This window comes from Lissotriton vulgaris, chromosome 9, assembly GCF_964263255.1.
Source record: "Lissotriton vulgaris chromosome 9, aLisVul1.2, whole genome shotgun sequence".
Classification (NCBI taxonomy): Eukaryota; Metazoa; Chordata; class Amphibia; order Caudata; family Salamandridae; genus Lissotriton; species Lissotriton vulgaris.
In genome coordinates this window covers 841787923-841801660 of record NC_141697.1, presented here as the reverse complement: position 1 = coordinate 841801660, position 13738 = coordinate 841787923, and the positions used below count along the sequence as shown (strand labels likewise).

General features: G+C 49.5%; 1 protein-coding gene across 1 annotated transcript in view; it reads left to right on the top strand.

Moving 5' to 3' along the window:
• The window catches only part of ATG2A (autophagy related 2A), a 2120972-nt gene that overhangs the window by 702781 nt on the left and 1404453 nt on the right, over positions 1-13738 (top strand). The window contains exon 12 of the mRNA XM_086939522.1: positions 8811-8973. Within this exon, the coding sequence (XP_086795648.1) occupies positions 8811-8973 (163 nt within the window). The remainder of the gene's footprint in view (positions 1-8810; positions 8974-13738) is intronic.

Genomic DNA, 13738 nt, shown 5'->3' with positions numbered 1-13738 from the left:
TGGGGCAGGAGCCTCAGGAAGAACGATCCGCCATTTTCGGCGAGGAAGTGCTATGAGGATGACGATAAAATAGCCTTGAAGGTACTACTGGGCAATTATAAAAGGGAAATCGCTAAAGCAAAAGCTGAGTACTATGCTAACACCAACTTACAGGCGTCCAACAAAGCTAGAAGCGTTTTAACCCATTCCGTGTGCCCAAAATGTCCACGCTGTACAGGAGTTTTCATTAGTGGGCAGGGATTTGGACGACCGGGGGCCGTCCTGCGCACACGCACACCGTGACGGCTCCCGGCCGTCATGAGCATGGAAGAGGTTAAAATAGTAAATGATTTGGCTAAGTCCTACTGCCTAAAAAATAAGACCATCAAGACTTATGTAATGGTCTAGTGACTTTTTTCGATGAGAAAATCACTAAAATAATCAATGGGCTTGCAGTAGACCAGGAACACAAGAGTGAAAGTGATTACAGAGGGACGATACAGCCTCCAGGCTGTCTGAAGGAGGAAGGGGCAAGTGAGGTCAAGTTAGTATCTTTAGATCATTTTGAAACCCCTAAAGTAGAAGAATTTTATGAAATCTCTTTGAGCACTGCATCCTTCCCTCATAGGGTATGGAAGGAGCACGGTGAGGAGCTTTTCCCACAGCTCCATCAGATCCGCTGTCAATCCTTGAGCAGTGGGGTAATCCCTACCTACTGGAACCAGGCAATTGTGTCACCCCGGTTGAAAAAAGCTACACTTGACATCCAGAGTTCAAACAATTATAGACCCCTTTCCCTTCTACCCTACCCTGTGAAGATTTTAGAATGCCTGCTTAGTAAAACCCTCTCACAATTTCTGGAAACTAATCAAAGGCTGGAAGACATACAAATTGGTACGGAGACTGCATTAGTAACAGTCCTGGACGAGCTTAGAACGCGTGCAGACAGAGGTCAGTCAGCTATATTGATCCTACTGGACATGTCTGCCGCGTTCACTACGGTCAAGCATAAGATTCTTTTGAGGCGGCTCGCGGAAATTGGGGTGGAGGGCATGGCACTGAAATGGTTCCAGTCCTACCTTGGGAATAGGCAGCAAGAAGTGGCCTTTCCCCCTTTTTTATCGAAATTTGGTACCATTCAGCATGGTGTTCCTCAAGTAACATGAATACATACAAAAAACTGCTAGATCGCTTACCAACAATTCCCTGCAGTTCAAGGGGGAAACAACTGAAATCCTATACTGCATGACCAAGAAAGTTCCTTGTCCGCTCCCTGCTAATTTTTGGCCTACCCCTTCAGATAAGCCCCCATACCCTCCGAGGCAGTGCGTAACCTGGGAGTAGTGTTTGACAACAAGCTGAATCTAGTAACCCACGTAAGCAAAATGGTTGGAACATTCTTTTCCCATATTAGAGCACTGCGGAAAATACTCCATATGCTAACCATGACAGCCAGGGCTCTCGTGGTGAGAAGTGTCATTCTGAGTCGACAGAACTGTTGTATGGCTCTGATATTGGGTGCCCCTATCTTTCTAATCATGAAACTTCAAATAATTCAGATGATAGCTGCAAAGCTAGCCCTAAAGAAGCCACTTAGATCTTCTGCCTCTGTGTCCCTCAAAGAGCTCCACTGGCTTCCAATACCGCAGAGAATGCAGTTCAAATCACTATGTATTGTTTTTAAGGCTCTGCATTGACTGGGGCCGGCATCACTGCAGAAAAAATGTGTCTGGTATGCCCCTACAAGAAGTCTTTGATTCTCTGCAGCCCATCTGGTTAGCACAACCAGAATTAGAACCACTAGGTTTGGAGGTAGAGCATTTAGCTGTGCAGCCGCTCGCTTATGGAACAAACTCCCGCCCAATCTTAGGCAAATAGAAGAATTCCTAGACTTTAGGAAGAAGCTTAAAACCTAACTCTTCCCAAGGGTGTAATACGGAACAGTCATGCTCATGGTAATACGTGCATATAGGGGAGCTAATGTAACCTCCGAGCCAGGATAGCCGTGGGGTGATAGTGCGCTTTATAAGACTGCATTACATTACACATTATATTACACTCAAGAGAAGCCCCATTCATGACCAGATGTTGTGGTGGATTTTTGGTATCCAATAAATTATTAAAATGTACTCTATATTTCTAAATTGGTTTGGGTTTTTTTTTTGTTGTGTTTTGACTTTATTACTGTTTAAGTGTTGCATAAATACTTTACACAGTGACTTTTTGTGGTTCACCCTGATGAGGATTGTTGCTGTTGCCTGATTAACCCCCCCATTTAAAAAAAAAACAGAATTTCTCACAATGATCAACTTTTTGTTTCTTTCTCTGGGGCTAAGAAAGGAAAAGCATCACAAACGAGTACCATCTCGAGATGGATTGTAATATGTGTAAAGATCTGCTATGGGCAGGCCATGAAATAGCCCGCAAAAGGCTTGCAAGCTCATTCGACTAGGGCAAATGCTGCTAGTGTTCGGTGTGCCAGTTATGGCTACATGGATGTCTCACTACACGTTCACCAAGCCTTACGGCCTGGATAGCCAGGTGTGGCGTGTGGGCACTTCACACAATCTGTCCTAAGAGTTTCCTGGTCTGAACCATTCCACTAATCAATATACTGAGAGGTACTGCTTTGGTATCTATTCACATGGTGAGAAATCTGCGATTAGAAGTCTCTATCAGTAGAACGGGTTTCTTAACTGCAGTAACGCCTTCTCTGGTAGAGACTCTATTCGCAGATTTCCCAGAACACTTAAACAGTGTATTTAACACTACAAATCAGGTGCCAAAATCAACATAATGAGTGCTCTGCTGCACAGTCTAAAACCTTTCACTAGCTAATTCTTTCCTTTTATAAAACAGAAGAAAAAATCAATTTGTAACCTTCTTGCAAAACTACAGTGTAGTATCTAACCTGAAATTGTTGTCTAAGTTTGAACAGGACACATCTATTACAATGCAGGCATTACATTGTAGTGCCTTTACAATGCAGTCAGTACCACGACTGCGAGATTACCACGAGTTCTGTTACATCACAAGTCATTACAACGACTTGCTGTAGGCAATGCGGTGTTGGACTGGTGTTGGATTTCAAGTCCAACACCTTCCCTACTGATACACCTACTTGAGTTGGAATAATAATTTAAATTATTCCATAGACCAGCGCTTCTCTAAAGCGAGTCGTCATAATGGTAACGACAGTCGCGGTATTGGCTGCGTTGTTAAGGCACACGTAGCTTTGGCATGCGTGGTAACAGATGATTCAGAAAAGGGGGTGGTGATGGACAGAGTATCTGAATAAAGCAGAACACTCCTACCCAGTCCAAAGATCAGGGCTTGATCCATCACCATTTTTTAGCTCACTGCACCATCCCAGCTCAGAACCTGGCTACATGCAAATTAGTCTGTCCCTGGCCCAGTGCATCATGGGAACAGGGCAGACAAAACTACCAAGCCAATTCTTATACTGGGAAGGAAACAAGCTTCCGGGGACCGGTTTCTGGCATTTCAGCCATCTTCGGCTCGGCTTGCTTGAATCCTGATGGTGCAGTGAGCAAGGGACTCACATCTGAGTATACCCTTCCACGCTTATGGTGGACAAAACGATTCAGAAAAGGGGGTGGTGATGGACAGAGTATCTGAATAAAGCAGAACACTCCTACCCAGTCCAAAGATCAGGGCTTGATCCATCACCGTTTTTTAGCTCACTGCACCATCCCAGCTCAGAACCTGGCTACATGCAAATTAGTCTGTCCCTGGCCCAGTGCATCATGGGAACAGGGCAGACCAAACTACCAAGCCAATTCTTATACTGGGAAGGAAACAAGCTTCCGGGGACCGGTTTCTGGCATTTCAGCCGTCTTCGGACCGGCTTGCTTGAATCCTGATGGTGCAGTGAGCAAGGGACTCACATCTGAGTATACCCTTCCACGCTTATGGTGGACAAAACAATTCAGAAAAGGGGGTGGTGATGGACAGAGTATCTGAATAAAGCAGAACACTCCTACCCAGTCCAAAGATCAGGGCTTGATCCATCACCGTTTTTTAGCTCACTGCACTATCCCAGCTCAGAACCTGGCTACATGCAAATTAGTCTGTCCCTGGCCCAGTGCATCATGGGAACAGGGCAGACCAAACTACCAAGCCAATTCTTATACTGGGAAGGAAACAAGCTTCCGGGGACCGGTTTCTGGCATTTCAGCCGTCTTCGGCCCGGCTTGCTTGAATCCTGATGGTGCAGTGAGCAAGGGACTCACATCTGAGTATACCCTTCCACGCTTATGGTGGACAAAACGATTCAGAAAAGGGGGTGGTGATGGACAGATGCTATTCAGATTGAACAATTAACAGAAAAAACGAGGACTGATCAGCTTAACAATAACAGAACTAAGGAAGAATAAAAAGGCAGCCCGTGCCTGTCCTTAGTTTGGCAACCTCATGATGCCTGGGAATTGCCTCAACTCGTTTCTGTTGCACGGAGAATAAGAAAGTATTATAAATACAACTTCAGAAAAGGTCACTATGAAGCAAAATCAGGAATACAAGTGAGTAATTGTTTCTCAAGTATCGTCAACTCTTCAGTAAGCATTAGAATAGAGTAGCAGCAGTAATGTAAATCACTGAGGCCGAACCAGGAAAAAGTAACTAACCATTTCTTAACCTGTGGCACTTTAAACTGCCCGGAAAGAGGAGCAAGTACCTCTGTTTCATGCTTCTGAGTCTTTTCTTGGCAAACATTTTTTTTCTGCATCTAATCGAGGGAAACTCAGTCCGTATTTTTAAATTAGATAGGTCTCATATTGCCACCTGCAGTATTGTCGGTTTCTTTATTTTAAAAGTCTAAATATCACACTTTTCTAAAGTGCTCCTGGCAGCAGAGAAGGTCCCTGAGGCTTCACCAACTTTCTCAATCAAAAAAGTTGATAGGCCCCAAGTTTCATTTTATGTAGTCCCAACTCCTTCAAGAATAGCTCCAGTTTGGTGCTAGTTTCTCCTTCTGGATCTTTCCTCCACCTCTTCTACCCTTGGCTCTAGTCCTATTATCACCACCTGCAGGTCTTTTGCACCTGTGTCATGTCTTTCTAATCCGTGCTTCTTTGGCAGCCCAAGTCACTGTCTGGTACCTCGTGCAACTCTGCCATTGCCAGGTTGAGGTCTATTGCCTCTGAGTCAATGCTTTTGTGGGAGGCTCTAAAGTCTCTTACTGCTGCCAGTGTGTCACTTATACACAGTTGTGTAGGAGGGTTATCCCCTGTGCTGTTGCCGCGCTGGGACTTTGTCTTGTTTTGTGTAGGACTCTTGCTTGCACTTATGATCCTGTTGTAGTTAGTTATAAATTGTGTTTGACTTTGAGGCTGCTAGTTCTTTTTCTTTCACCATCAAACCCTTTTTTAAGTCTCCCAATAGGTCTATCGCTCCCAGCCTGGTGGTTCAATACCAGATTCTACTTGAAGGTATCCCAGCTGTAGCCAGTTCTCGACTGCCACATGGGAAACCCCAGGTGCACATCAGCACACGCAGTGCACATTAAGGAGATCAGAGTGACCTCTGATGCTCTCTGCCATGCTATGGACTCACTGGTTCATTGGGAGGTTTGCACAGCATTTCAAACATTAGCTGCCTCCAATCGCTCGCCATGGCACCCCGCCTCTAATGTAAATCATTGCTGTTCTTCCTTCCTCTGCACTGTTACTATCTGCCTCTAATTTGTTATGCATAATTATTATTATTATTATTATTATTGGACATTTATTAAGCGCCTGGTTACGCCACTGGCGTGTCCCCGCGCTATGACAAGTGGAGTGACTGTCCCCCCTCCTCCCAACCAAGCTATCTACTGAAAAAGATGTGTTTTAAGTTTTTTCCTAAACTGGATTTCGGAGGGTTCAAGCCGAAGTTCCAGTGGCAGATTATTCCAGCACTTGGGAGCAAGGTATCTGAAGGATCTGCCTCCCATACGAGCCTTAGATATTCTTGGAACTTTTAACAGCCCGGTCTGCGAGGACCGGAGACTGCGTGTAGGCTCGTAATAGGCTACTAGGCTCTGGAGCGGAAGAGGGGCCTTGCCGTTCAGAATACGATGGCAGGTGGCAAGGGCCTTAAACTTCACTCTCCTCTCGATGGGGAGCCAATGGAGCGCTCGCAAGGCTGGCTTGGCGGATGACCTCCTGGGGAGTCTGAGGACCAACCGCGCTGCCGCGTTTTGAAGAACCTGCAGGCGGCCGATGACCCTGCCCATGGCCCCCAGATAGAGCAGGTTCCCATAATCGAGTCGGGAGGTGACCAAGGCATGCACCAGCGTCTGACGAGCAGAGATGGGAAGCAGGTCTAAGACTTTCCTGAGGGCTCTCAGAACACTGAAGCATACCCCCGCCACCGACCGACATGTGGGCCAAAGGTGAGGTCCTTATCGAGCCACACGCCCAGGTTCCTGGCCTCACGGCAGGGAGCGGGGACTTCCCCCAGACAAGGTGGCCACCACGCCGACGACCACGCTGACGGTGCACCCCCCACCACGAGCACCTCGGTCTTGCTCCCGTTCAACTTTAAACAGTTGGCAGACATCCAGGCAGCAAGGTCTTTCATGCAGTTCCTGAAGATGTCCGCCGCAAGACCGGGCGCGCGCGATAGGGAGATGACCAACTGCGTGTCATCGGCGTAGGACACCAGGCGGAGGCCATGACCCTCCACAATGGCCGCCAGGGGGGAGACGTAGATGTTGAATAGAGTTGGGCTCAGGGACGAACCCTGAGGTACGCCCTGGCCCAGCTCAATCTCCCTGGAATAGCACTCACCCAGTCTGACTTGAAAGCACCTCTCAGAGAGGAAGGACTTGATCCAACCAAGCGCAGCTCCTGTCACCCCGCCTCCATTCAGACACTGTAGCAAGGTGGAATGTGCTACAGTGTCGAATGCTGCGCTTAAGTCTAGAAGGATCAGTGCCATCGTCTGGCCCTCGTCTACTCCCTGTCTGAGTGCTTCTACCGCCACGAGGAGAGCAGACTCCGTCGAGTGACGGGGACGGAAGCCAAATTGCGAGTCGTGGAGTAGCGAAGCCGTCTCCACGAACTGCATGAGCTGTATGTTGGCTATTTTTTCCGCCACCTTCGCCATGTAGGGAAGGAGGGAAATAGGACGGAGGTTATCCAGCTTTTCAAAGCTAACGTTGGCCTTTTTTGCAGGGGAAGTACCACCGCCTGTTTCCAGGCTTTCGGGACCACCTGAGACTCAAAGGAGATGTCCAGCAGCTGACGCACATAGGGCTCTAGCACTGGCAAGCTGTCCTTGAGCCGGCTGGGGGTGGTCGGATCTCTAGGGGAACCGGATTTGATGGATCCACATAATCAGTTTGCGCAGTGTGGTCCACATTTTTGTTTGTCCCTCACGGGGCAGATGTCCAGTCAACCAGTCTAATTTGCAACATTCCTGGCCGTCAAATCTGACAGTCAGTATTTTAACTGTTTGTTGCATTATTCTGTGGCTGCAGTTACATGTATGTTCTGTGCCAGTACCACAGCGCAGTACCCCACAACATTATAGCACTCACCGAGCGTCTAGGCCTTCAGTCCTCTCCCTCAAATGGTCACCCTGCTTTGGCTCTGATGTCTGTGCGGCTGCATAACCCAGAGTAGCATGGCACACGCTGGATCTTAATTCACCATGCTCAGGCCTCCAACAGCTGACGGACACACCCCATCTCAGGCATGGATGCCAAGGTCACCGGCTCTCAAGGACGACCCTTACACCAGAATTCCCACTCTCTGGTCCTCAGTTTTGGTCTGCAGTACCCTTCGCAGGTCCTCTATCCCTGGTCTCCACTTGCTCCTCTTGTCTCACCACAAGGCCCTAATCTACCATCTTGGAAAGGTCGGTGGAGGGTGGACCGCTTTCCTGGGTCCCTCAAATCCCTTAAATATCCCACTGCTACAGCTCAGTTATGATGTCTCTGTGCTATGGCACAATCCTTTCGGGGGCTTGGCACCCGGCGAATCTTACCTCACCGTGCTCAGCTTAAGGCCACCCCCACGTCCGGCTTGGGTGCCAAGGTCACAGGCTCAGCATGGACTTATATACCTGAACTCAAACTCTTTGGACTTTAGTGCATGTCTGTGGCACCCATTACAGGTCCTCCGTACTTGGCACCCCTGTTTCCGTTTGAGCCTATTTACCTCACACCACCAGGTCCTAAGCTGCCACCTTGGCACTGAATGTGGAGAGAAGACAGCTTTCCTGGGTTCCCCACAAGCCACACCTTTGTCCACGATTGTGGAAATTGCAGCGTAAGCGCCCTCTCTTGCTTGTTCTGCCTGTTCTATATTTCCAGTACTATCAGTTTCCAGGTGAAATATATTTTATATGTATTTGGAGTTGGCCACTGTATTAAATGAAGAGGCCGGTGTCCTCATCACCTAATGCTCTGCACCCATATCGCCACCCACACTCTGGCCAGATGAAATCTTTTTAATGAAGGCAAATGGAGGGGACTCAAATCTCCTTCTTGAATGGCGACTATTAAAAAAAAAATGTGAATTCTATCTAGCCAATACAACTCTGAAATACATCAGGCAATCTCTTCAGATTTTAGGACCTCTGTTTGATGACACCCACATACTTTTGCAGGATATACATTGTACGTTTTATAACATTAAGCTTGAGCGGGAAAGACTGACTTTATGATGGTTGTTTGCTTTGGTTATGTAAACATATCACCTGTGCATAATATTGCATTAGAAACCATTTTCGGGGTGTGTGCTCTAATTCTACAGGAACTCTCCGGTAACATCCCCAAGTGGCAGTAGTTATACACATCTCACTCTGTGTTTTTATCATTGCAGGTTAACCGGAGCAGCCGTGCAAGTCATCTATGAACAGAAAGTTGGCAACGGTGTCCATGCAGTGAGCACTGATCTCTGCTTCGGGATGCTTGAGGTGCTGGAGTGTCTATGGGCCGAAGAATGTCATAGAATTGGGGTGAAGCAGAAGCCTGAATATACAGAGGTAAAAAGAATGGTGAACTAAAACAAAATTGGTTTAATAGACATTTCAGGTGCTGTTGAGACATGCTGGGATCAGAGACTAATTTCCCTTTTCAGTTTCAAAATTCTTATCAATTATCAAGCAAGTGGAGTTCACATTTGAAAAGTGTGGGCCATGTTTCTGGTTGCATTTAGTTCATATGTCCACACTTAAAAGTTAAAAACCCTCTTAACCAGTGTTCCCTTGAAGGTGTGCGCTTGGGCGCACGCGCACCTCAGTGCCCCATAGCGTGCACTGTTGTGTGTGTGGCGCACACACATCCCCAAAAGCATTTGCGCCCCCGAAGCAGCACGAAAACGGTCCTTTCTAACTTGCTGAGGAAGAGGCATTTATACTTGCTAAATTTTTTGTTTTCTATAGTGTGGCTGTGGAGCTCATTGTGTGCTTTTGGTTAAGTATTTTTGTTAATTACAGAGTGTCACAAGCTGAGATTAACATGAATGCTTTAAACAAAAGCACACAATATGCCCCGCAGTCACACTCTAGAAAACAAAAGAAATGCAGCACCAAAGACGGCGTGTGCTTTTAGAATCACCTAAAAGCACACACTGTGTTTGCAGCCGTGCTGCATTTCTTCTCTTAATTGAGCTGTGCTGCCTGGTGGTTGTGTGCCTTTTTAAAAGTTTTCATGCTAGTGGCAGTTCATGAACGGCGCTGCCATAAGGAAACTTTACTGCCGCAGAGTTACAAAGGTGTCACGCGGTGGGGATTCGGACTCTGGGAAACGTCTACAGCAAGCGCGCCCTGCTTCCATATGCGACCATGATAGAAGAGGACAGGCTCCCTGCGGGGCAATTCCTCCTGCATCGATCTCTGTTGACCGTACTCATAGCGCTTTGGGGAGACCTAGCAACCGAACCCCCCCACACACCTACCCATGCAATACTTGCATGCAATGGAACAAGGCAGACGCCTGACAGAGTGGTTCGCAGCTTTGCTGCGCCAACATGCGGCAACTAAGTTAGACTCCTTTAGGCTTAAATGGGAGCAAGACCTTGGTAGACATTTTTCAGACCAAGAGCGGGGGCAGGTCCTGGCCAGCCCAGTTTAGATCCCCAGAAATTTGAAGTTCAGGCAGATTCAATATTACATTACGCAAAGAGTGTACTACAAGCCGTTCAAAATTAACAGATACTTTAATCGTGCTAACTCTGTTTGTCCAAGATGCTCTGTTGTAGAGGCAGACTTGATTCACATGCTGCAGAGTTGCATCATTATTGGCACCTACTGGAGAGACGTGGCAGAATTGCTGCATGCCTGCACTGAGGAAGAGATACCCTTTGAGTGGCTGGTATACTAGCGGCATCAATTCTGCAGAACACGCAGCACCAAAGTCACGTTGAGATTTTTGGACTTTGGCATAATAGCTGCCAGATGGCTAATTACATAGTAACGGAAGGCCCCTGACCCTCTACACTTCCAAGCTCGGAGACACTTCACTCTCGCATGGGCCAGGGCAGAGATCATAGCGATATGCTGCGAAGAAACAACAGGCCATAGGAAAGTACAAAAAACTACACACACTGGGAGACGATCCTCATAGCGCTGCAACAACACTCAGACCCACCATCCTAACCCGCATTGACACCCGACCCGGATGGACAATACCGCGCACACGTCTAGAATCCCTGAAGCTCCCACGACACCAATCCTGCAGCTAAGACAGGCGTTGGCACTTTTACCGGGCGCATGTGGCTACAGTAATGGGCATAGACACAACAAGCAACATATTCCCGCACATGCAGAGGCAGGTGGAGGTACTCCAAACCAACTCCAAGTTCTAAGACTCTCCCCTCAGTGTGGTTAAAAGCACAGTTTACCACGGTTCTCTATACCACTCCAGCGACTCAATGTTACTGTCTATACATAGAGGTTTACAGGTTTCGACGTGGCACGTAGCAGGGCTAAAGGGCTGCCAAGGCAGCCTCTGCTCCAGTGTCACTCACTCCTCTCGATCTTCCTTGGCTGCAGCAATGAATAATTGAATTCAATGGGGAGCTGACAATAAGCGGGTTATGGCGCCGGGGCCGGTGCGAGCTGCAGTAGGCAGCGCAATGCCTCAAGCGCCATGCTTGATTTTGGCGCCGCCTGTATAGCCAGCCTCTTTCAACAAACTCAACTCCTGCTGGTAGCAGGATGTGACGTCCTCCCTGCGGTGCCGAGACTCAGTGTAATTAATGATTTCTGCTACATTGTAGAAGTGAGTGTTAGCCTCCAGGTGGGCTCCAAGCCTGCCTGCCTGCGAACACCACAATAGGCGTGCTGCGAGCTGCCACACTTTTAGGCAGCCTTCAATACAGTGACAGATGCTGACACGCTGCCTATGCATATGCGTGACAATGCTTTTCAGTAATTGGGAGCACCACACTGAAATGCGTTAGTCTAACACCTGATGGGTGGCACTTGGCAGGACTGAAACCATTTGTCACCGAGCCATGCAGCTTCTGTCATCAGCACTTTTCCCTTTTTCCACAGAAGAAGTTCAAGCATGAAAGGCAAAATATCCTAGTTTGCAAATGTTTTCTATATAATTCTGGTTCTGCAATATGTACAGCATAATGCATCATCTGCTGCAGAATTTGACGATTTTAACTAATAAATTGTTTGTAGCTCAAATGGATCAAATGTTACAACAAAATGTGACTTGTGTTTCTGCACAGTGGATGGCCCTTTGCAAAGGTTCACTGAGCACCTTTGTCACTGTTGGATTTGTATATCTGAAAGAGACACGTTAGTGATAGATTCATTACCTTAGAATATCCCCAGGCGTCAGACTGGATCCGGATATTTTTTGCCTAGCAGTACCCATGCACGTCGGTAGGCGTTGTCCGCGGCCGTCGTCGGCGCCGTGATGATGTCATCGGAGTACTTAGACGCCGCCTCCACGCGCTGACGTCAGTTCTTCTTTTTTCCGCGCCAGCAAGCGCAGATCCTGAAAAAGTTGTACCCTAGTCAATTTTTGACTAACTTTTTACGATCCTTTTGATCTACTTTCGAAGTCTCTCGACTCCGACGGTGCCGGTAGGGATGCCCGGGTTCAAGCCCTGCGCCGACTGCAACCGACTAATGTCGGTTACCGACCCCCATTGCCGGTGCCTGCACTGTCTAGGCCCGGACCACGAGGACAAGTCCTGATCTGACTGCCGGGCCCTGACGTCTAAAGCTAGACGGGAGTGGTCCCGTAAGCGACTCGAGCTTCGGCAGTCTGACCCGCGCCGCTCGAGGTCCCGGTCCAGAGGAGGTCGAGGGACCGGTCCGAAAGGAGGTCGAGGGACCGGTCGCGGGGCCGGAGTCACCACAGTTCCGGGAGTTGTCATCGGTCTTCGGGCTCGAAGTCCTCAGAGAAGAGGCACAAGAAGTCGAAGAGGCACCATCGCTCTTCTGACTCCCCCAGACGCTCGCACAATGCGGCCGGGGGTTCGGGCGGCTCCGCCGGAGCCGCGGGCGTCGCGGCCTGCTCCATACCCGCCGGTCCCTGGGCAGCACGCGACGTCGGAGGAGATCGAGGCATCCTCTCGGCCATGAGGTCGCTCACTCCTCCGTCGGGTTCCGCGGCACCTTCGGGCCAATCGGCCCCGACTGGGTCCCCCAGCGGGCCGGGTGCTTCGGCTCCAGCTCCATCTGGAGCTTCGGCCTCGGTGCCGGCGGCGACTTCGGTCCCGACGCCGCAGGGCCCCACTGGATCCTGCTCCCGATCCAGGTCGCTGCCGGTCGACCTCACGACCTCGCCGGCGCTGGCCCCAAGGGTGTCGCCCCCGGCGCCGTCCTAGGACGACTCCGTCCCTGGTCCTACCCTCAATTAGGGTCCGGCGTCGGAGCGGCGCCGTATCCGACGCCGTTTGGAGATTTCTATTTCTATGACCCGGCCCCATCCTTTGAGCCTCAGTACCAGGCGATGGGTGACGAGGGGGGTTGGGAGGGGTCTGAGGACCCTCTAACACTTAAATGTCAGTTTTCTGCGGACTGGACAGGAGAGCTTAGGGAGGCCAGTGGTCTGGACACTTCGCCCCACACTGGTTTTGTCTCCCCTCCTAGCGTGGCTACGGAGGTGGGGGCTGCTTATAGCGTGGTGCTGATGAGGGCAGCCAAGGCCTTGGGCCTTGAGCTCCCCATCGCGGCCGTGAGGATTAACCTCCTTACTGAGGTCCTTAAACCGCAGTCAAGCTCGGCCGAGCCTCTGCTGCCTTTTAAGGAGGCCTTATCAGACATTCTTCTGGGCACTTGGTCCAAGCCCGCTACAGGTCAGCCTGTGGATAGGAACGTGGCCAGGCGCCAACGCCCGACTCCGGGTGACCCTTGCTTTCTGTCTACCCACCCCACCCCGAGAGCCTGGTTATCCAGGCCTCTAATTCACGGGCCGCATTCCCGGAGGCTCCCCCCGATCGGGAATCCAAGAGGTATGAGCAATACGGGAAGAAAGTATTCTCCTCCCTGAGTTTAGGATTACGGTCAGTCAAGATCGCGTGCCTCTTGGGCCGCTACACCCGCTCTCTGTGGGATACGGTCGCGGTCGTGCTGCCAGAATGCCCGGTGGAGGTCCAGGCTAAACTCGGCCAAGCCCTTTTGGAAGGTCGAGATGCGGTTATTCCATCCGGTGTGGGCTGGACACTACTGACTCACTTGGCAGAGCGATGGCAACAACGGTGGCGATTCGTCGCCACGCCTGGTTGAGGTCCGCCAACTTCTCGGCTGATGTCCAAAACACACTTATGGACATGCCGTTCGA